We start from the raw sequence: 24,135 nt of genomic DNA, 5'->3' as shown, positions 1-24,135 counted from the left end.
GAAACTTGTCCACGTTTGATTTTACGCATTCATTATGCACATCTTTTCCACCCAATGAATTGGAATCTTAACATAATTTACAAACCATGTTAAATTGCAATATATCCATGTATTAATTAAATTATTTAAAATGTCATGGAATCATAAACATGTTTCATTTAATTGACAAATACAACAATGAAAAACTGATTAATTTAGACAGAGGTTCCAAAACGTTCAAAAAAGCAATAATGTGTCCCATACGCAAATAGGCTGCCTCTCTACAACTCTGCCTCAACGTGCACATATCTTGTTATAGCGCAACTTTGACATTAAGAAATCTGAGGACAAGGTAGGATCCCCCTCTACGCAATAAGTAATAGCCCTCTTCTTCCTTCCCCTGCAGTGCCGCTTCTGTTTGTTTGCACTCACTTGATCCCGAGCGGAAATTCCTTTCCGTTTTTGTGAATGACAAACTTATTAACAATTCATCAACACAGTTTCTTCCATCCGGCCCCGTTTCCAGGGTAATGACTGCTCGGCGCCCTCTGATTGGCTGGCGGATATAATGTATCCATTGAAACGCCTCGCGTTTGTAACCATTCACTAGCTTGGCGCTGCGGAAAGCACATCATCAACGAACCAGCCTCGACAACAACAAAAGAGGCTTATTCACAACGAGAAGGTTGGGAATAGACGACAGAAGAATACATTGATTATTGGAAATTGGTGACAAATGCTTTGCAACTGTCCTGCAGTCAATCCGCTTAAGTTAGATTTTTACAGAAGAATAATATTTTCTACAGCAAAAGCCTGAGTTATATAATACGAAGACAACGTCAGTGCTGACTAGTGAGTCATTGATAAATACATGGACATTCTTCCAGCCGCTACATGAATGAGTGCTAGTGTTTTGGCAATCTGCAGTATGATTTCTAAGAAATTCGTGTTTTGCTGATTTCCGGGAGAAATGCAATAGCCGATATCCGTTTTCATTTCTGCAGTTATTCCAGAATATTTTTTTTCTCGACCAGTGTGCGCTGCCATTTCCTCAATGCTCTAGTCGTCATAACGTTGACGGCTTTTTTTGCTGTAGCCTACAGGGACCAACCACATACTTTTCCTGCAGTGAAGTGAACATATTTGTTTTGCTAAATGCTTGACAAGCCCAAGCCCGCTCAGTTCGAATCGGTAATGGCAATCAGCAAGACCGCGGAGTGGCTGCAAAAGCAGCTCCAGACGCGCAAAGACTGCCTATTGGTAATGGACTGCAGAGCGCTGGAGCTATACGAGTCCTCGCACGTCGAAACGGCGATTAACGTGGTCATCCCAAGCCTGATGCTCCGGCGGCTGAAGAAGGGCAATCTTCCCATCAAGTGCCTGCTCTCAAACGGCGAGGATCGGGAGAGATTTGCGCGGCGGTGCAAGACGGACACTATCGTGCTGTATGACGAGTACAGCAGGGAATGGAACGAAAATGTGGACGGGGGCTCCGTGCTGGGCTTGCTCCTGAAGAAGATGAAAGACGAGGGCTACAAGGCGTTTTACCTTGAAGGTGAGTGTTGTTATTGTTTTTCCAGAAGCGCACATTTTCTACTAAAATGTTGGCCTAATTCGGTAAATAAATTAATAACCAATAAGTGAACATTTTGATGAATTTGCAGCTAAAAACGTATATGATAATGCAAATATATTAGGTCATCACATTGTGTAGCCTCTGCCTGTTATATCAATGGATTTGTCTAACAATATTATTTCCTTCATCTTACAGGTGGTTTCAATAAATTCCAAGCCGAGTTCCCTGCCCTGTGCGAGACCAATCTAGATGGCTCTTTCAATAGCAGTTCTCCCACTGCCCAGGTGCTCGGCCTCGGGGGTCTGCGGATAAGCTCCGACTCATCCGACATCGAGTCAGACATCGACAGGGACCCAACCAGCGCCACAGACTCAGATGGCAGTCCCCTCTCCAACCCCCAGCCCTCCTTCCCAGTGGAGATCCTCCCACACCTCTACCTGGGCTGCGCCAAGGATTCCACCAACTTAGACATTCTAGAAGAGTTCGGCATCAAGTACATTCTGAATGTGACTCCGAACCTGCCCAACATGTTCGAGAACGCCGGGGAATTCAAGTACAAGCAGATCCCCATCTCTGATCACTGGAGCCAAAATCTGTCACAGTTCTTCCCGGAAGCCATTAGCTTCATAGGTAAACGCAATAGCTTAAATTCAAGCACATGGATAGCTCTCCTATTCTAATTTACGCACAGTAAACGCACAGGGTTAATAAATAAAACAGGTCTATTTTATAGTTGTTGTACATTTCCGCATATATTGGCCTAACAAGTGAAAACCACGGGCTCACAGTACAGGAACTGAAACGTATTAATAAGATATCTTATCACCAGGAAGTTATTTAGTTGTTATTGTGCAATTTGGATTATAGGTGTCCTAGAGTACTTTCTTATCAGTCAGAGGGAACCAGATTAAGTCCATTGTGCCAAGCAGATACATTTTATTCTAGTTCTATGCCCCATAACAATAAACTACTCCCAAATTACAATTATTAAACTTCAATGGAACACTTCCTGTGTCTGCCTTTTTGGTCTGCAGCCGGGGCCTAGCTTACCTCAGGCTTGTGTAATTGTAATACAAAGGCCTGTGTGGAAATTGGAGAGGGGTAGAACGAGCGGAGGGAGGGGGTAATTTGAGCACAACAGGAAGGAAGCGGCCATTGAAAGTAATCTAGGACAGCCCAGCGATGTGTTCCCTTCACAAAGAGAGCCATTTACAGGCTCTGTTGACATCCTGTTAGCCCTGACAGGGTGCCCTCATAACTCCTACGTTTATACGCCCTAATGGCACCATTATCAAGTAACTCGGGCAGCCTGATAGAGCGTTAATTGTCAATTTCCAAGTCGTGGTACTCCAGGCCAAATTAAAGAATGTCTGCTCTGTTTATGCTCAGAGTACCACAGCGGTTTGTTGATGGATGTGTCTGGGCCTGAGACTGTTATGATCGTTTCAGACTTCCGCCGCTTAACCGTGGAACTGGTTTAGTCAGTGTTGACCACAGGCACTGTTTTATCTGGTTGCCCTTCCACTAGTCCTTCCACAGCCTAAGTTTCTTTTTCAGTATCTATATGTTCAGAGCAATTGTTTTTGTATCGCTGTGTTTTCTCAGAATACACTTGATGCGTATCTGACTAAAGTCTAACATGTTCCTCCTCTTTTTTCCCCCCTCCTTCTCAGATGAGGCTCGCAGTCAGAAATGCGGCGTCTTGGTCCACTGTCTGGCTGGCATCAGCCGTTCGGTGACAGTCACCGTGGCGTACCTCATGCAGAAGCTCAACCTGTCCATGAACGACGCCTACGACATTGTCAAGATGAAGAAGTCCAACATCTCGCCCAACTTCAACTTCATGGGCCAACTCCTGGACTTTGAGCGCACCCTGGGCCTGAAGAGCCCCTGCGATAACCGTGTTGCGGCCCCCACACAACCCCTGTACTTCACCACCCCCACCAACCACAACGTCTTCCAGCTGGACCCTCTGGAGTCCACGTGAGGCAGCGCCATCGTCGCCCCCTACTGGCTTGGAGATTTAATGAAACCTGAAACGCTGCAATGTTTCTCTACTTTATTTCCGTCACCTGTTGTGACATGATGACATCCTGCCGTTATTGACACAGTTGGCTTGAGGTTACCAGCTGCCAAGAATGGCTGCTGAAGGGGCACGTGGTCGGTCTGCCAAACGGCTCAGAAGCAGCTGCTGCAAAAACAGGGACAGAGAAAGAAAGAAAGAATGAAAGAGAGAAGATGGGGAAGAGAGAGAAAAAGAAAGCACATTAACTTTCTAGAACCCTATATTAATTTTGGACTGGACTAGGTTTTTGCCTCCATTTTTTTTCTGTAAATGCGTTGAAAGAGAAGTAAAGTGATCTGGTGGTCAATTGTACGTTTAATTTCACGATGAAAGGCTGGTGTGCCAAAGAGACATGATTGTTCTATCTGAACATACATATATATATATATGACTATAAATACCTTTTTGTTTTTTGGGCTAGCACATGCACCTTCAATACTTTAGTTTCGGGTGCATATTACATGTCTTCTGTGAAGATTTGCCTGTTTAGGGTAAAACACCCCCGGTTAAGACGCCACAGTATATTGAACTCAATTTTACATGTGTGGAGTCATTTGAATCATTTATACATGTGTATATTTCTTAATATAAAAGACAATAAAGTATAGCCTTGCTCTAGTATACCCTTTGCAACAAGTGGGTGCTGAAGATTTTTTGTTCATCTTCTACTTTATTTAAGCAAACCAACTGTTTATTGATCAGTATGTTTAAGTTTATTATGCCAACAAAAAAAATGTAGTGTGGTTTTCCAAGAATTGTTAATAAATGTATTTGTGTAATATATTTCATATATTTGCTTTATATATGAATTCAGCCCGACAGGCCATTTTTGCACCCATCTCCACACAAATCAGAGTCACATTGGTTGTAAGCCTTAGTTCTGGACATAGAAGGGTTCTTGTGCATTAACCCTCCAAGGACTTTGCCCGAACTATGCTTTCACCACCTATCACAATTCTACCAAATTGAGCCACAGCAAAATGACTGTTAAAAATAATTTTACAACAAATCACTGAAACCGTCTGTCAGTGCATGGCTATGTTAAGAAACTTGATTTGTTATTCATTTATGGTAGAACTAGCTTTATGGAAGCCGACTTAAGATTGCTACGCTCTGTTGATGTTTAGTGGGGAACAATGGGGGTTAACATAAGTTCATTCTTATCTGTGGTCAAGGCTTTTCAAAGTCTGGGAGATGTTGACAAAGCAGTAGGCCTTGCTCACCTTGCCTCTGTGAAATGTCGTTTTTTTGTTGGTTGAGAAGAAAATCCTGATTATGGGAGGATTTTGTTGTCCCTCCCTTCTGAGAGAATGCCTGTCTATGGGGGAAGAAAGACATTTTGGTTTCAACACCCACCACTCCTCGAGTCTACACTCCTCTCTTACGAATGTAAAGAAATGATAAGTTATTAATAAATTCTTATTTTGTCTACTTCTACCAATGTCTTTTTTTCATTGCTCAACAGTTTGTTGATGTTTTTTTACACAGTGTCCACACATTGTCTTTATGTACATTAAGTGGACTCTCCAACTCCTCGGTTCCACTTTAACCATCGCACATACTGTGTGTGTGTGTGTGCACGTGACAATCATCAGCCAGATGACACAGAATGAGCCATTCACAAACAAATGGGAGTTCTTTAACCACATAGGTTAATGCAGCTCTCAAACGCAGCAATTATCCAATACAAATAACACTTAACACTGTCACACCACCAGTGTTGTATAACATGATGTGTCTCACTGGCACATTATGTTCCTTTGGGAACTCGTCCAAAATGTTACTGAACTTGTGCTGTACATAATTAGAAGTACACACAGTGATTCCGGTCACACTAACAGATTGCATGACTGATTGACTGAATCTCTGAAGGACTGGTTTTTCTAGGTTGGGGAGCACACACACACACACACACACACACACACACACACACACACACACACACACACACACACACACACACACACACACACACACACACAGTCAGTCCCTGTGAGGCACTTCCTGAAGGTGATTGCCTTTCTTTGAGCAAAGCAGCCCATCAAAGGGAACTTAAAGTCCTTAAACATAGTGTTCCCTGACACTGTGGATGGTGCGGTGTGGTGCGTACTTGTTAAGACCTGGAGAGCATTGAGAGACAATCCTCACGGCTAAACAGGAGATCATGTTCACACTCAATGCTAACAGGTGTTCACACATTTAAATAATGCTATGTCGGTGAAGTGACTGTGTCACACACACGTATATATTAGTACATATAGGCTATTGGAGTGTATTAGTGTGTCAATGCTTTGGTGTGACGTAAAAGCAGGACTATCTATAGGCCTACAGTACATGCAACTCCGTAGATTAGCCAATTGTTTTCAGATGGTGGACCTAGGATTTCCACATGCTATGATCTGAATTGTCAAGCAATGCATTTCCAAGATCTCTAATATTTTTAACACAAAGAGACATAATTAAAGGGCTTCACAAAAAAGTGTTTGCTTCATACCATGACAAACTAAACACATTCAAAATATAACTGCGAGCACCAATGAACTGGGTTCACAGGTTGACAGAAAGGACAAGATCAGTTGGATAACAAAGCACTATCATGTAGGAACTACAGTAGCTTATGTGCTAACGTGCATCTATACGTACAGTGCAGCCATATTTAAATGCAGCAACAAGTTTAACTTTAAAAAGCATTTAAACAACTGGTGTAATGAGCCTAAATAAAACATTTGAAAGGAAACGGATGTATTGTTCATGAGGAGAAGACGATTGCAGATGATTCTGAGCATTATCACTGCACATGCAAAGAATGAGTTGTTAATAGTTTACTTGTTTTTTGAGAGATTAATACCAGTGGGGTTCATCTTATGAATGTCCATGATTGCGATGACAAGTTTCATTTTGATAGACCACTGTGCAGTGGATTTACGGTGGTTTAGAATATCACGTAAAATCGGATTTTGATTTGTCAATAACTTAGCCATCTTTTCACCAATTATCTTTTTGTTAGACTAAGTTAAGACATGCACCATGGACCTACATTCCAAAGTTGGTGTCATTTGGTTCTATGGTTCATGGGAAGAATATTTTGAATGTATTTTTAGCATATTAGCATATGTGCTAATTTGTATTATTTAGCAGTAAACCTCTAATAAATTATCAATAGTACTTTGGAACCAACAGCCAACAACTGTGCCAGAGAGAATATAATGCAGACACCGTACCAGAGCGACTATACTATATTTAGTATCCCCCTGATGTAATGTTGGGTTGGACTGTTGATTGACAGCTGGGGGGAATGTGTGGTACGCCAGGCTCTCTGGGCCTCTTGCTGGCTCTTCCTGTCCACTGGCCTGGCCTTTGCTGTTTTAATGCCCCGTATTACAGGGCACAGGAAACTACCTCTCTATATTTAGAAGGGCATGGGGACGTGGAGAGGGACTGGCAACCTCACCCCTCACACTCACTCTCACGGAGGCACCTCTTTTGGGACATGACAGACCATACAGGGCACTGGAGGGGTGGGGGTGAAGGTAGTTATGTATGTGTGTGGGGAAAAGAGAAAGCTTTTGTATGTAGACAAAATGGTGTGTAGACAGAGTTACTTCAAAACAATTGTAACATATGGTACACATGTATGACTATAATGGGTGCATTTTTGGCAATTGTTTATAACCAGTTGTCAACATAGTTGTTCTGGAGCTGTGCTCAATAGTCTCACATTCAAGTCTCACATTCATTTCAATACAAACTCACATACGTTGTTTGACATTATCCACACAAACTCTGTTTGATCCCAGCTGCTCTTGTCGCTAAATGTCTGACTAAAGTCAAAGTAGTTGAGTCAGACCAAAAGCTAGCTGGCTCCTGACAGCTCCTGGTTGTCCATTGACTTCCTGTGAACAGCCCCTAGATCAGATCAGTGAAGGCAGGGGCCAGCTGGCTGTGACTTAAAGGGGGCACGCCACACAGGCATTCCATTCCTCAGCTGATATGAGTGGCCTGTCATTCAGAGCTCTGGGAGAGCTATGCTATTGATGCGGGTCGTCATAACCCCTGTTGGAACATGGACATATTTTGTGGGCAGGACATTTTCAAATATCTTATTTTTTTAACCATGACAGTGGTTTTGGATATCAATGTGTGATATAATGTGTGATATATGATTGTGAAATATAGTGCCTTCAGAAAGTATTCACACCCCTTGACTTGTTCCACATTTAGCTGTGTTTCAGCCTGAATTCAAAATGTATTAAATATATTTTTTCTCACCCATCTACACACAATACCCCATAATGACAAAGTGAATACAAATGTATTGAAAATGAAATACAGAAATATTTAATTTCCATAACCATTCACCCCTCCTATGACAATACTGTGTAGAAGCACCTTTGGCAGTGATTACAGCTTTGAGTCTTTCTGGGTCTCTTCCACACCTGAATGGTGCAACATTGTTACTACTATTATTTAAAAAATATATATAAAAAAAAATATTCAAGCCCTGTCAAATTGGTTGTTGATCATTGCTGGCACACAGAGTGCTGGGAATCCATAACTACTAAAATGGCCATGACAGTCATTCTGACCACTGATATTTCAATTGTATAAATAATTAATACATAATACCTCAGGAAACCAAATGCAAATCAGTCAGAAAATATTGATTGATGCAGAAGTGCATAGACTGTAAATTCTAAAATAAGATGATAGTGTATTTTCTGGAGACAACCGTTTCCAGTCCAGCTGGCCCATCCAAACACACATACACTATATTTGAACTAATTTCACACATAAAATAACAATAATAATAGATGTGACCAAAAGTCATGATGAAAATTGACAACAGTGACATTATTATCAATTGTCGAATAGAGAATAAAGAGACTGATTACCTGCGCAGCTTGCATTGACAGTGTGCATTAACAAAGAAACTAGGAGCTTACCAAATAGCACTTATTCCATATCATCCTGCAGAGGTCAATGCAGGTCAGATGTTTTGATTGCTATACGCTATCGGAAAGAGCCGATTCCAAGGTTTCTAATGAACCAACTTTTGCCAAACATGAAACAACAAATATAACTTTTCTAGAATAACCATGGCTCCATGCATTCCTCATGTGAGTAGGCTACTGGTGATTATCAGCAATAGCAATTTGGGATATTTCATTATGTTCTTACTGTAAAATATGTGTGTTCCATTGTGGTAGGGCAGGGCCTGTGATGTCTGCTAAACAAACAAGTTGATTTCATTGACATGGCGCAGCCATAGACTGGCATGGCGCAGCCATAGACTAGCATGGCGTAGCCATAGCCTTGGCTACTAAGCACAGATACAGTGGGACAAAAAATAAGTTATTAGTCAGCCACCAATTGTGCAAGTTCTCCCACTTAAAAAGATGAGAGGCCTGTAATTTCCATCATAGGTACACTTCAACTATGACAGACAAAATGAGAAAAAAATCCAGAAAATCACATTGTAGGATTTTTAATGAATTTATTTGCAAATTATGGTGGAAAATAAGTATTTGGTCACCTACAAACAAGCAAGATTTCTGACTCTCACAGACCTGTAACTTCTTCTTTAAGAGGCTCCTCTATCCTCCACTCATTACCTGTATTAATGGCACCTGTTTGAACTTGTTATCAGTATAAAAGACACCTGTCCACAACCTCAAACAGTCACACTCCAAACTCCACTATGGCCAAGACCAAAGAGCTGTCAAAGGACACCAGAAACAAAATTGTAGACCTGCACCAGGCTGGGAAGACTGCATCTGCAATAGGTAAGCAGCTTGGTTTGAAGAAATCAACTGTGGGAGCAATTATTAGGAAATGGAAGACATACAAGACCATTGATAATCTCCCTCAATCTGGGGCTCCAGGCAAGATCTCACCCCGTGGGGTCAAAATGATCACAAGAATGGTGAGCAAATATCCCAGAACCACACAGGGGGACCTAGTGAATGACCTGCAGAGAGCTGGGACCAAAGTAACAAAGCCTACCATCAGTAACACACCACGCCGCCAGGGACTCATATCATGCAGTGCCAGACATGTCCCCCTGCTTAAGCCAGTACATGTCCAGGCCTGTCTGAAGTTTGCTAGAGAGCATTTGGATGATCCAGAAGAAGATTGGGAGAATGTCATATGGTCAGATGAAACCAAAATAGCACTTTTTGGTAAAAACTCAACTCGTCGTGTTTGGAGGACAAAGAATACTGAGTTGCATCCAAAGAACTCCATACGTGGGGTGGAAACATCATGCTTTGGGGCTGTTTTTCTGCAAAGGTACCAGGACGACTGATCTGTGTAAAGGAAAGAATGAATGGGGCCATGTATCGTGAGATTTTGAGTGAAAACCTCCTTCCATCAGCAAGGGCATTGAAGATGAAATGTGGCTGGGTCTTTCAACATGACAATGATCCCAAACACACCGCCCGGGCAACGAAGGAGTGGCGTCGTAAGAAGCATTTCAAAGTCCTGGAGTGGCCTAACCAGTCCCCAGATCTCAACCCCATGGAAAATCTTTGTAGGGAGTTGATAGTCCGTGTTGCCCAGCAACAGCCCCAAAACATCACTGCTCTAGAGGAGATCTGCATGGAGGAATGGGCCAAAATACCAGCAACAATGTGTGAAAACCTTGTGAAGACTTACAGAAAACGTTTGAGCTCTGTCATTGCCAACAAAGGATATATAACAAAGTATTGAGATAAACTTTTGTTATTGACCAAATACTTATTTTCCACCATAATTTGCAAATAAATTCATTAAAAAATCCTAAAATGTGATTTTCTGGATTTTCTTTTCTCATTTTGTCTGTCATAGTTGAAGTGTACCTATGATGAAAATTACAGGCCTCTCTCATCTTTAAGTGGGAGACCTTGCACAATTGGTGGCTGACTAAGTGCTTTTTTGCCCCACTGTAAATACATCTCAAAACATGCTATTCTGTTTGTTTTAAATAAATTGCCTTGTATCATGTTTTTATATGACCTTCCGAAACAAAATATTAATGAATTTATTTGTGATTGTGTTTATTAACACTAGAACGGCAGAGAGCATCATAATGACACAAAACGAATTGAAATGTTGAATTACTCTGTCATTTTTAAATGTCATGCCTGCCCTTCATTACGCACACCTGTCACCCTCATTATGCGCATCAGCGCTCATTGGACTCACCTAGTCTCCTTCACGCTGTTTGTTCCTCAGTTTTGTTCCTCGTGTCAGCATTATTGTCGTGATGTCATGTTGTTCCCCCTGTCCAGACGCTGTCTGTGTTTTGTTTGATGTCCAGTTTCCATTAAATGTTCACCCCCGTACTTGCTTCTCGTCTCCGGCATCGGTCCTTACATGTCCCCCTTATCCTTGACTTTTCCTAGTCGTTGTTCAAATCTTAACAGAACTGGAGTTATAACCAGTTTCAGGAGGGCATGTCATTTTTGGATTGGTTTATCTGGGCCTGCTCTGCTCCTTCTTCAATTTGAATGTTCCATGCTCAGTTGACAATCACCCCGATAATTGCCTCGAAACTAAACCTAAACTAATTTCAATACAATATATAATAACAACAGATTAAATAACTGAAGTATAGTTTGATGGAGGAGAAAAGGGGAGAATGGGTGAGTTGAACTATGCATAATTATGCCTTCTAAAAAAATGCTGGGTCAAAATTTACCCAATTTTGGTAATTTCTGTAACCCATTTCTGGGTTACTATAGTACATACTGTACCCAGCACTGGGTTATTTTAACCCAGCACTGTTTGGTTATGTGAATGACACAACATGCTGGGTTACTTGATTTATCCCCCCAAAAAATGTTATTTTGACCCAGCAGTTGGGTTGTTTTTTACTCTTTTGCTGGGTCATTGTTATTCATGTATTCACGTATGTCACGAATCCCGCCGAAGATGGTTCCTCTTCCTGTTTGGGCGGCGTTCTGCGAGCGTCGTTGCCGGCCTACTAGCTGCCACCGATCCCCTTTTCTGTTTCAGTTTGTTTCGTCTGATTAGTTTCACCTGTTTCTTGTTTGGGTTTTGTTTTGGGCTATTTAAACCCGGTAGGACCGCCTGCTTTTGTGCGGGCTTGTTTTTCTGTTCATGGTGTGTGTATTTACGTGGATTCCTTTTTCCGGACAGTTTCGTCCTGTTTGTTGGACTTGGTATTTTATGCACCCTTGTGTTTGGCATGGCCGTTACTCTGTTCCTGGAATAAAGACCCACGTGTGAACTATCCCTGCTCTCTGCGCCTGACTCCTCCACCCACTACTCCTAGAAGCCGTGTCAGAAGCCTGTCGTGGAGTCAGCAGAAGCAGCGATCACCCCTCTTCCATCGGATAGGTTCGGCAATGGACCAAATGATGGAGAGGATGGAGCGATGGGAGAGGAGTGGTCTCCTGACAGCAACCCCAGCTCCCCCACGGATGACGCAACCCACTCCCACCTCCGGCTGCGTCCGGTCTCAGCGCGTTGCTTCCCGCGCCCCCGAGGGAGTACGATGGAGCTGCGGCTGGGTGCCAGGGATTTTTAGCTCCAGCTCTACCTGGCTACCGTTTGTCCGACTCCCTCTGGTGAAGAGAGTGGGAGCCTCCTCGTCTCCTGCTTGATGGGTAGAGCCCTAGAATGGGCCAACGCAGTCTGGAACGGCCCAGACTCTGCTCGATACCACTACCCGGAGTTCACCCGCCATTTTCGGGCCGTGTTCGACCACCTTCCTGAGGGCCGAGCGGCGGGTCGCTTGTTTGATTGCCTTGAGGAGGGAACAGCTACACTGTTTATAGTCAGCCATATTACCAGACCTATTTCCATGGTTAAATGTGGTGGTTCGTGCTTTCAGTTTTGCGCGAATTCTGCCATCCATCCACGGTTTTTAATAGTCACAGTGAGTAAAACATCTCCAATGCACTTCCTTAAAAACTCACTCACAGAGTCAGCGTACAGATGTTGTTCTCTGAGGGTGACCGGAACACATCCCAGTCTGCGTGATCAAAACAATCTTGAAGCATGGATTCTAATTGGTCAGACCAGCATTTAATGGTTCTAGTCACTGGTACTTCTTTGAGTTTCTGCCTATAAGACGGTAGGAACAAAATGACGTTGTGGTTGGATTTGCCAAGGGGAGGGCGGGGGAGGGCTTTGTATGGATAGCGGAAATTAGATTAGCAGTGATCGAGTGTACTACCCCCGTGCGTAGTGCAATCATAATGCTGATAGAATTTAGGTAGCCTTGTTCTCAAATTATATATTTTTTAAATCCCCAGCCACAATAAATGCAGCCTCAGGATATATGGTTTCCAGTTTACATAGAGTCTAGTGAAGTTCCTTGAGGGCCATCTTGGTGTCGGCTTGAGGGGGAATGTACACAGCTGTGATGATAACTGACGAGAATTCTCTTGGGAGGTAATATTCCTGCCATTTTGTTGTAAGGAATTCTCGGTTGGCTGAGCAGAAGGACTTGAGTTTCTGTATGTTGTTATGAATATACCATGATTTGTTAATCATGAAGCATACACCCCCGCCCTTCCTCTTCCCTGAGAGGTTTTTATCTCTGTCGGGGCGACGCAATGAGAAGCCTGGTGGCTGAACCGATTCCGACATCCTATCCCAAGAGAGACATGTTTCCATGAAACAGAGAATGTTACAATCTCTGATGTCTCTCTGGAAGGCAACCCTTGTTCAAATTTTCGTCTACCTTGTTGTCAAGAGACTGGACACTGAGTAATATACTCAGGAGCGGTGGGCGATGTGCACGTCTACGCAGCCTGACCAAGAGGCCGCTTCGTCTGCCCCCCCTGCGCCGCTGTTGTTTTGGGTCGGCTTCTGGGATTAACAGCAGTCAAGACACTCATCACACTCTTGCACAAGCCCGCTCATGCACAAACACAAATTGTGGACTTTTATATTGCTCAGAACATGCTATACTCCGATACAGTCTATTGATATGTGAAGGAAGTTGAGTCCAGACACTGTGCGTGATTTGCAGCAGGGTGGCCTGCCTGGTAAAATGACTGACTTAAAAATACAAGTACTTTTAAAAGATTAATTCAATGTTACAGTACATTGAGAAAAGGAAGGGGGTATTTGCAGTAGGAACTGTATTTTAGTTGGAACAAGGCCATCTTTATGTAGTAACTCTAGTTTACAGTATTACATATTAAATAGTGTTCAATATTCCACATGTATACTTAAGCTACAATAAGACCACAATAATAAGTCTCATCAATGCTTGGGCAGGCAGTCTTCTTTCCAACTCATACACTGGTGGTGGGAGAAACACTCTCAGGATCATCTTTAGTATCTGGGGGACAAAGAAATAAGGTTTTAGGGAACAGTCAAAATGGATAAATGTAGATAAACATTTGAGACAATACTTTCATTTCAATATGTAGCTACCTGCACGAGGTACACTGGTGGTGGGAGAAACACAGTCCGGGCAATGCAGCCTCAAGTACAGTCTATTCGGAAAGTATTCAGACCCCTTGACTTTTTTTGACATTTTGTTGTTACAGCCTTTGATTAAATAGTTTTCTCCCCCTCAATCTACACACAATAGTCCATAATGACAAAGCAAAACACGCTTTTAGAAATATTTTTAAAAATAAATAATCAAAATATGACATTTACGTAAGTATTCAGACCCTTACTCAGTTCTTGGTTGAAGCACCTTTGGCAGTGATTACAGCCTTGAGTCATTTTGGGTATGACGCTACATGCTTGGCGCACCTGTATTTGGGGAGTTTTTCCCATTCTTCCCTTGCATATCCTCTCAAGCTCTGTCAGGCTGTATGGGGAGAGATGCTGCACAGCTATTTTCAGTTCTCTCCAAAGATGTTCGATCGAGTTCATGTCCAGGCTCTGGCTGGTCACTCAAGGACAATCAGAGACTTATCCCAAAGCCACTCCTGCATTGTCTTGGTTGTGTATTTAGGGTAGTTGTCCCGTTGGAAGGTGAACTTTCGTACAATCTGAGGTTCTGATTGCTCTGGAACAGGTTTTCATCAAGTATCTCTTTGTACCTTGCTCTCTTCATCTTTCCCTCAATCCTGACTAGTCTCCCAGTCCCTGCCTCTGAAAAACATCCCCACAGCATGGATGGTGCCAGGTTTCCTGCAGATGATTGGCATTCAGGCCAAAGAGTTCAATCTTAGTTTCATCAGACCAGAGTCTTGTTTCTCATGGTGCGAGAGTCCTTTAAGTGCCTTTTGGCAAACTCCTAGCATGCTGTCATGTGCCCTTTTACTGAGGAGTGGCTTCGGTCTGGCTAGTCTACCATAAAGGCCTGATTGGTAGAATGCTGCAGAGATGGTTGTCCTTCTGGAAGATTCTTCCATCTCCACAGACGAACTCTGGAGCTCAGTCAGAGTGATCATCGGGTTCTTGATCACCTCCCTGACCAAGGCCCTTCTCCCCCGATTACTCAGTTTCGCCAGGTGGCCAGCTCTAGGAAGAGCTCTTGGTGGTTCCAAACTTCTTCCATTTAATAATGATGGAGACCACTGTGTTCTTGGGGACCTTCAATGCTGCAGACATTTTTGGTAGCCTTCCTCAAATCTGTGTCTTAACACAATGCTGTCTTGGAGCTCTAGAGACAATTCTTCTGTAGCTCAGTTGGCTAGTTTCATGGCGCTTGTACACGCAGGGTAGTGGGTTCAATTCCCGGGACCACCCATACGTAGAATGTATGCACACATGACTGTAAGTCGCTTTGGAAAAAGCGTCTCTAAATGGCATATATTATTATTATATATTAATTCCTTGCTGTCCCCTCATGGCTTGTTTCTGCTGTGACATGCACTTTCAAATGTTGGGACCTTATATTGACAGGTGGGTGCCTTTCCAAATCATGTCCAATCTAGGACCATGGTCATTTATGAACATTTGAACATCTTGGCCATGTTCTGTTATAATCTCCACCCGGCACAGCCAGAAGAGGACTGGCCACCCCACATAGCCTGGTTCCTCTCTAGGTTTCTTCCTAGGTTTTGGCCTTTCTCTGGAGTTTTTCCTAGCCACCATGCTTCTACACCTGCATTGCTTGCTGTTTGGGGTTTTAGGCTGGCTTTCTGTACAGCACTTTGAGATATCAGCTGATGTATGAAGGGCTATATAAATACATTTGATTTGATTTGATTAGAATTTACCACAGGTGGACTCCAATCAAGTTGTAGAAACATCTTAAGGATGATCAATGGAAACAGGATGCACCTGAGCTCAATTTCGAGTCTCACAGCAAAGGGTCTGAATACTTTGGTAAATAAGGTTTTTCTGTTTTTTATTTGTAATAAATGTGCACGAATTTTGAAAAAACTGTTTTTTGTTCATCATTAAGGGGGATGTATATTTATGAATATTTTGTATTTATTTAATCAATTTTAGAATAAAAGCTGTAACGAAACAAAATGTAGAAAAAGTCAAGGGTCTGAATTATTTCTGAATGCACTGTATATGGGGACAAAGATAGCTTAATAAAATCTACAGCTACCTGGTCTAGCTAGCTATACCGGGTGAGAAACCTAGTTTGAGCTAGCTAGCTACATTAGCTAACTAAGCTAAGTTATCTAGCTAGCTACCTGACGTGAAAGGCAATGCACCACACAGTAACATTAAAGTTAGGCTCACGGAAGACACACTTTTTATAGCCACTGCTAACAAGATCTAAAATTGTCACTGACTGAGATAATTATGATAGCAAGGTCTATTCAACCTCATGTTAGCTAGCTTTTTACTCACCAGTTTTATGTCAGCCACAAAGCCTTGCCCATTGGTCTGTTGAAAAGTAATTCCATTCAGCACTGGCTCCACTGTGGTAGACTTGCTACAGCTGCAACAATCCTCATTCAGGAGCTTGCCAGATAATTTTGATTGATTTAACCCAGCATTAACAACCCAACCTTGCTCTTTTTAAAGAAAACAACCCAACTAAGTGACCCAGTACCTGCAACCCAGCAAATGGGTCATCCAAACAACCCAGAATGTGTGTTGAGTGTGTAATCATCCATTTTGAATGAAGAACAGGGTTGGTCATTCTATTGTATTCTAAATATAATCTCAAAAACGGTGTGCCCTCTATCAGTCCACCGAATCCAAGCAGTTTTATTAGTCTACTCCAGGCCTACTTGGAGAAGGCTACACAGTGAGAGCGGGCATTATTTACAATGGCAAGACCAAGTCGAATGGAATGCACATGCTGCATTAGTGTTGCTACAAGATCTGAACGAAAACAACTCAGATGGCAGGGAAGAAATGAATCATGAAACCTCTGACAACTATTATCCTGATTCATGCTGAATGGCTTTCCATATCTGGGAAAGGATCCATATCGGTCAGCAGGTGAGCGAGTTTCGGATGTGCAAGCAACTTGTTTGTGGGATAAAGTTAAAAAAAATGTTTTACCTTTATTTAACTAGGCTAGTCAGTTAAGAACAAATTCTTGTTTACAATGACAGCCTAGGAACAGTGGGTTAACTGCCTTGTTCAGGGGTAGAACGACAGATTTTTACCTCGTTAGCTCAGGGATTCGATCTCGTAACCATATAGACACATTCATAATAATACCAATATTGCTTTGGTGCTGATTTTCACTATTCACAAGCGGACCTAGCGCCGATACCAATGTTTATGCTAACAGATATTTTCTTAATTGACAGCGTGTCTTGTGGTTGGGTATTTTTATTTGTTTCGTCAATATAAAAATAAGGTTGTATCGTGTGTCAGCGCACATGATTTTTGTTTCATAGTTGTAACAAAGCCATTCCATATACTTTACACTTGAAATTCTGTGTTTTTGGTGGTTTTTCGTTTTTTTACATAGCCTACAGTAACATATACTAATGACAATGTTATTATGTTCATTCAAATCTTTACATTTCTTATTCTAATGTTGACTAACGCCTTCATAAACACAACCAATGACATTGGCACGAAGGGGGGTCCTATGAGGCCAAGTTGTTCTATTTAAATTGGTTTATTAGACTGGTAGCTATTGGATACTCTTAGAGGCCCGGCTACTCTACTGCTAAATATGCATTTGTCATGGTGCTTTGAGGATGAAATGCTCCGAAAGTTTTTGTCTTTAATGATATTTTTCTGAAAGTACTGCTAGAGTGTAAAATACACATATTTAGGACAAGTCAGAGACAGGTGGGTTCAAGGTTTTTATTGAAAGTAAGTTATTTAAATTACGACATTGAAAATGTGAGACTGACCATCTTGGCGGTTCTGGTGCTCGACACCCATTTCCAGGTCTTGCCTTGTGCTTCATCTGTAAATTGGGAGGTGCCTGAACAAAAGTGAGCCTAGAGGGGTGTGAACTGGAGGTCTCTGAGGTACCTGAATCAACTTAATAATAAAGAATTGCATTCGTTATCATTGCTCTTGAGTGCTGTCAAAGTGCATTATCATAAAGGTGCTTGCAGAGGTTGCGTGCAGAGGTTGCTTGCAGAGGTTGCTTGCAGAGGTTGCTTGCAGAGGTTGCACACATGAATCTACATCAATTTAGACGACTGGAGACTAGCAGAATATTGTTTAATAACTCACAAATGATCGAAATGACAGGCTACTTTGACACCGACAAACTGAGAATCCATCAATGTCCTAGGCGGAGGTGTGTGGAGACACACATATTTTACAATATGAGGATGAATATAGTCCTAAAAAAACTTTCCAGTTTCACTGATTCACCCAATGATGCGTAGCTCACTCACTGGCAATGGCCAAAAGCCTACCTCTCTCTTGTTTTACTTTCTAAAACATAGATTTTCGCTCAATAGGCTTATTGGAACAATTATAACATATTTGGTAGCCTACAGACAGATTCGCCTTCTCTTTTCTGCTTTCCAACCTGTTTTTTTTTCCCAAGAATGTATTTGAAATATTTTGAAAGGCCTGTTTTGGCTGCATTCTGTTCACTGACAGATTTTCTGCACGTTCCTGACTGTAAGCATGTCTTGTAATTGGGCTACACTCACCATAAATAATGAGGTGCAATGCTATCAGAGCAGAGGAAGGGAGCGAGATCATAGAAAATGTATCACATTTTAGTTCTGTGAGAGATACAGGTGCAAGCTTCTCAACACAGCAATGTCTACCATGTTACGCAAACCAAATTAACTGCGGCCCAACATGATTCAACTCTTAGAGTATCAGGCACATTTTCACATTACATTTTTTAAGGGACATAAAATTACACAGCAGGCAACTTTAATGAGCTCTGATTGCTTATTATTTTTTACATTGCAACAGTGAAAATAATGTTTAATGCCATGAGAGGTACAGGAACCTGGAAAATGTGTCCCAGAGCGAAAGAATGCAAAAATGATAGGTGCAGGATCATGGAAAATGTGTTCAAGAGCGAAAGAACGCAAAACTGAGAGGTGCAGGATCCGACTCAAATTAAGCACTGTTTTTGCCATAGATTGTCAAGTTCAATTTTAAAGTCAACACTAACTCGGCCACTCAGGAACATTCACTGTCTTCTTGGTAAGCAACTCAAGTGTATATGGTCTTATGTTTTAGGTTATTGTCCCGCTGAAATCTGAATTCATCTCCCAGTGTCTGGTGGAAAGTAGACGGAACCCAGTTTTACTTCTGGATTTTGCCTGTGCTTAGCTTCGTTCTTTTTCTTTTTATTCTGAAAAACTCCCCAACACTTTGTATTCAGGACAAAAAGTAAGTTGCGTTGCCACATCTTCTGCAGTACTACCTTAGTGTCTTGTTGCAAACAGGATGCATGTTTTGGAAAATGTTTATTCTGTACAGGGTTCCTTCTTTGAACTCTGTCAATTACATTATTGTTGTGGAGTAACTACAATGCTGTTGATCCATTCTCAGTTTTCTCCTATCACAGCCATTAAACTATGTAACTGTTTTAAAATCACCATTCGCCATGGTGAAATCCCAAGGAGGTTTCCTTCCTCTCCGGCAATTGAGTTAGGAAGGACGCCTGTATCTTTGTTGTGACTGGGTGTGTTGATACAACATCCATAGTCTAATTAATAACTTCACCATGCTCAAAGGGATATTCAATGTCTGCTTTTTAAAAATCCATCTACCAATAGGTGCCCTTCTTTGCGTGGCATTGGAAAACCTCCCAGGTCTTTGTTGTTGAATCGGTGTTTGAAATTCACTACTCAACTTACAAATAATTGTGTATGGGGTACAGAGATGAGGTAGTTATTGAAAAATCATGTTGAACACTATTATTGTACACAGTGTTAGTCCATGCAACTTAGTATGTGACTTGCTAAGCACATTTTAATTCCTGAAGTGATTTAGGCTTCCCATAACAAAAGGGTTGAACACTTATTGACTCAAGATAAAATAATTCCACTTTTATTGACTCAAGACAAAATAATTCCACTTTGACTTCATGGGGTATTGTGTGTAGGAAAGTGACACAAAATCTCAATTTATTCCATTTTAAATGTAGGATTCAACACAACAAAATTTGGAAAAAGTCAAAAGTCGCGTGAAAAAGCCGCGTGAATACTTTCTGAAGGCACTGTATATTAAAGTGACACTACGTGAACATTTGTTTTGTCACAGGCAGAGTTACAGTCTTGCTTCATGTGTCTGTCCACATTCCATCACACTATGGTTAGTTGGTCTTTTGGATCTGTTCTTTGTTCCAGTGTGGGATCACAGGAGAGCAGAAACCTGATATTGTAACATCTGACAGTCAGGATCTTTAACACCTCAACATTCCAAGGACTTGAGCGAGTCTGGATGGTCTGGATCCGTAAGTGGATACTTCCTGACCTGAGTACTATGGCCCCAGTTCCCAATGTCCCCATCCCCCTTGTCTTGTGGTCCTCCCTTCTATTTTAAATAGTCTTTAAGCAGTGAAAATAAACCCAACAGGCTATTGTTTATGAAGCATGTGACAAATAAAATGAGATTGGATTACTTCGTTCATGTCCCTGTCACCCTCCAGTGATAGTAAACCAATAGCTACCTACACCCCACAACCCCTCGTACCCCTGTCCCCCCATTGCCACAGCACTCCAGAAATGTCCTGTTCTAGGGCAGATCATGTTCCCCATCGGATGCCTCTGCACATATGCACACACAGACACACATGCACACATACTGCCCTTGCATGCATGCCATGCTCTCTTGTCCACTGCGCTCTCTCTCTCTCTCTCTCTCTCTCTCGCTCTCTCTCGCTCTCTCTCGCTCTCTCTCTCTCTCTCGCTCTCTCTCGCTCTCTCTCTCTCGCCAACAACGCACACACACCTCCCTTGTGTACGAATCCCCTTCTAATAGTGTCCTTCACCCACTCCAGGGCTTGTTATCATGTAATGAGGTGGTGGTGATATGAAAAGGGTAAGGGGGGAGGTGGTGGGGTGACACACACAAGCACATCTGTGGAACACCGCACTCATTTAGGTGTGTGTAAGGGGTGGTTGTGCATGTGAGCGCTGGTTTTGTGTCTGTCTGTGTCTTGGGACAGAGGTAAATGTCTCCTAATTGAGTTGCAGAAAGACTGCTAATTAAAAGGCTTGCAGTGGTTTTTAATTTCCCCTTTAATCTGCAGCGCAGGGGGCACCTATTTATTCCTTTATTCATTCATTCATGCATGTGTGCCATTTAGCAGACACTTTCATCCAAAGCGACTTACAATCATGTGGAATACATTTTTTAACTGTAACCTCATTCATATAAATATTTTGGAATTTTAATTGATGATGGCCTCTATTTTAAATTGCATATTCAACAACTTACAAAAAAATTGAAGCTGAAATTGGGATTTTATTTTAGGAATCAGGCCTGTTGTTCTTTTGAAGCCAGAAGGAGGCTGCAAAAAAACAGAGAAACCCTTACGCACCACTGCACTTTGTATACCAGGGTTGGCTGGCCTTCTCTAGTCACTCGTAGGCTCAGTCACTGGTATACTTTTATTTACGAAGCCATTTGAGGTTTATTACCTTTTTATTTGGGCATTTTTATTGTTCAGAAATGTGGTGGGTAGTCTCTTCGCTGGACTTTATCCTGCTAACTGTTCCAAATGTTCGAACTGAATTTGGTAAAAGGGATTTTATGTCCTCTGCGCCATCGTCTTGGAACACTTTACAAAATACTTTTAAACTGGAAGAACTTGTCCCGATTGGTATTTTTAAATCACTGGTGAATGATTTTGAGACTGATTCCCTGACCTGTCAATGTTTTTAATTAGCTGTTTTATGATTTTGTTATACTCTTGTGAATTCTATGGTTTAGATGCCCTATTGTAAGTGGCTGTTCCACTGGATGTCATAAGGTGTATGCACCAATTTGTAAGTCGCTCTGGATAAGAGCGTCTGCTAAATTACTTAAATGTAAATGTTTTACTAGATTACTTGTAGTTTTTCATGTTGTTCGTCTGTAATTTTTGTAATGACTTGGTGCTGCCAATCTTGGCCAGGACGCTCTTGAAAAAGAGATTTCAAATTTCAATGAGCCCTTCCTGGTTAAATGAATGTTTAATTAAATCAAAACTAAAACAATTGTTTACTTAACCAGCAACAACCAGATGAAACCAAACCTACAGACAGAGTGTCAATGACAGTCAGGAGGACTGCTAAGATTATCAGTCTGACAAAATACCTTATAGGGACTTGTGTTCCACCTCTCAGCTCTCTCATCATGGCCTAACCAGACATAGAGGGCTGTGACTGTTGAGTAAAGATACTTTTTTTATGGTTACTGAGAGGGCTGCTATGATACTCAGCTATCAGCGCCTCTCCTATCTTGCTCTCCTCCCCTCCCCTCCCCTTCTCTTTCCAGAACCACCCACATGGAAAGATAGCTTCTGCCGGGCTAGCCAGCACTCACCACCACCGCCGGAACTAATAATCTCTTTCCCTCTGTGCTCTGTGTGAGCCTGGTTTTCACTCTGTCTCTGTCTGTCCCTCTAGCTTGCTATCTTTCTCTGTCTATTATGTAATTCTGTCTGTCTCTCTCTCCTCCCTCTCGCTCTCTTATTATCTCTTCCTCTGTGTGTGTGTGTGTGTGTGTGTGTGCCTCTCTCTCTCTGTCTGTCTGTCTTTCTCTCTCTTTATTACATAAAAGAGCTGAATGTAATATGGAGAGGGAACACTTTCAATCCTCTGCCAAAGCAATGTGTGCATATGTGTGTGTTCCTTTAACGTACAGCCTCTGAGTGACACTGTTAAAACCATCACATGCTCTGTTGACTGACCCCTGACCCCACTTACGCCCTCTGTAGAACTGTGGAATGCTGGGGTGGAATATCTCTAGAGTACTACGGGGGAGTGAGGTCAGAATGAACAGCTTTGTTTTGGAACTCAGTGTTTTGTTGGTTGTTGCTCTCCATGGCCACTGGTTCGGACTTGTTGTCGTGGAATACACTGGTTTCTCTATTACAGCCCTGCAGTCCACTCACTTTTCATAGCACGGCAGAATTTTGTTTTGCCAGGAGGGCCCTGTTGACTGTAATTGTCGGTTCTTTACAGCTTTAGCGAAAGGTTGTTGATTCACCAGTTCTGTCTATTTTTACTGATAACTCTGGCAGAGGGAATGGGGAATTGACTTGTAACTTTCCTGAGAAGTTTACTGACTCAAAATGTATGTCAGGTTGCGTTGGGAATATGGAAATACAATGTTTAATTTTAATGCCTAGTATTCACTGCCATGATAGTGTTTTCTGAGCCTCTGGTGCAGAGAGATGTCACCAGTCAGAGATGAACAGACCCAACCTATCTGTCTGTCTGTCTGTCTGTCTCAGGGGTTGCTCTTGTGATAGAAATAGATACACCTGTGAAAAGACAATGTCACACTTGCTCCACAGAAGCAGGTAATATTTGGTATTGGTATTTACCCTACCTAAGGGTGTCCTCAACACCCTTCCTTCCTTTCAGATCTGCTTTCATGAAGGAAAGGATATGGAGGAAATGGAGGCTGTACCTGGGATGACATGTCTTTATTTTCGGTTCAAATAAACCCTCGAAACATCTTGACAACCTTGGATCGACATCGGAATACCTGAGACTCTATGCGGCATCCTTGAGCTGCCTAGGATGACATTTCTTTTACATGGAGAGAGGCGGGGGCAGAGAAAGAGGGAGATGGAGGAAGAAGCAGGTAAAGAGAAAGCGAGGTAGAGATGGTTGACAGAAGGCAAGTTCCTGTGTCTCCATATAGGCCACGTGGAGGGCTTAGCTGAACAGGAGTATAAACAACACTGTGGAGAGAAAGAGATGAGAAAACATCACAGTCAAGTGGAGCCCACACACCCTTCAATAGATCTTGTGTTTGACCGGACTATAAATCGCTAATGGAACGCTCTCCATCTTTCTTTTTAATCTTTTCACTCCATCTACCCCTTTGTCTCTATAGTCTCCCAATATTTTAGCTATCCATTTATCTTTCCCAACTTTCTATCTCTATCTCTCTCTCTCTCTCTCTCTCTCTCTCTCTCTCTCTCTCTCTCTCTCTCTCTCTCTCTCTCTCTCTCTCTCTCTCTCTCTCTCTCTCTCTCTCTCTCTCTCTCTCTCAGCCCACTCCAGGCCGTTGGCAC

General features: G+C 42.2%; 1 protein-coding gene across 1 annotated transcript; it reads left to right on the top strand.

Moving 5' to 3' along the window:
- Window positions 1–586: 586 nt before the first annotated feature.
- On the top strand, window positions 587–5,057 carry LOC118400964 (dual specificity protein phosphatase 6-like). Its single transcript, XM_035798022.2, has 3 exons — window positions 587–1,534; window positions 1,751–2,185; window positions 3,229–5,057. The coding sequence occupies exons 1-3, from the start codon at window positions 1,135–1,137 to the stop codon at window positions 3,540–3,542; spliced, it is 1,149 nt and encodes a 382-aa protein (XP_035653915.1). The 5' UTR covers window positions 587–1,134; the 3' UTR covers window positions 3,543–5,057.
- Window positions 5,058–24,135: the final 19,078 nt, after the last annotated feature.

This window comes from Oncorhynchus keta, chromosome 22 (genome assembly GCF_023373465.1).
Source record: "Oncorhynchus keta strain PuntledgeMale-10-30-2019 chromosome 22, Oket_V2, whole genome shotgun sequence".
In the NCBI taxonomy this organism is placed as follows: domain Eukaryota; kingdom Metazoa; phylum Chordata; class Actinopteri; order Salmoniformes; family Salmonidae; genus Oncorhynchus; species Oncorhynchus keta.
The sequence above is the reverse complement of the archived record's forward strand: the minus strand, read 5'-3'. Positions and strand labels throughout refer to the sequence as shown.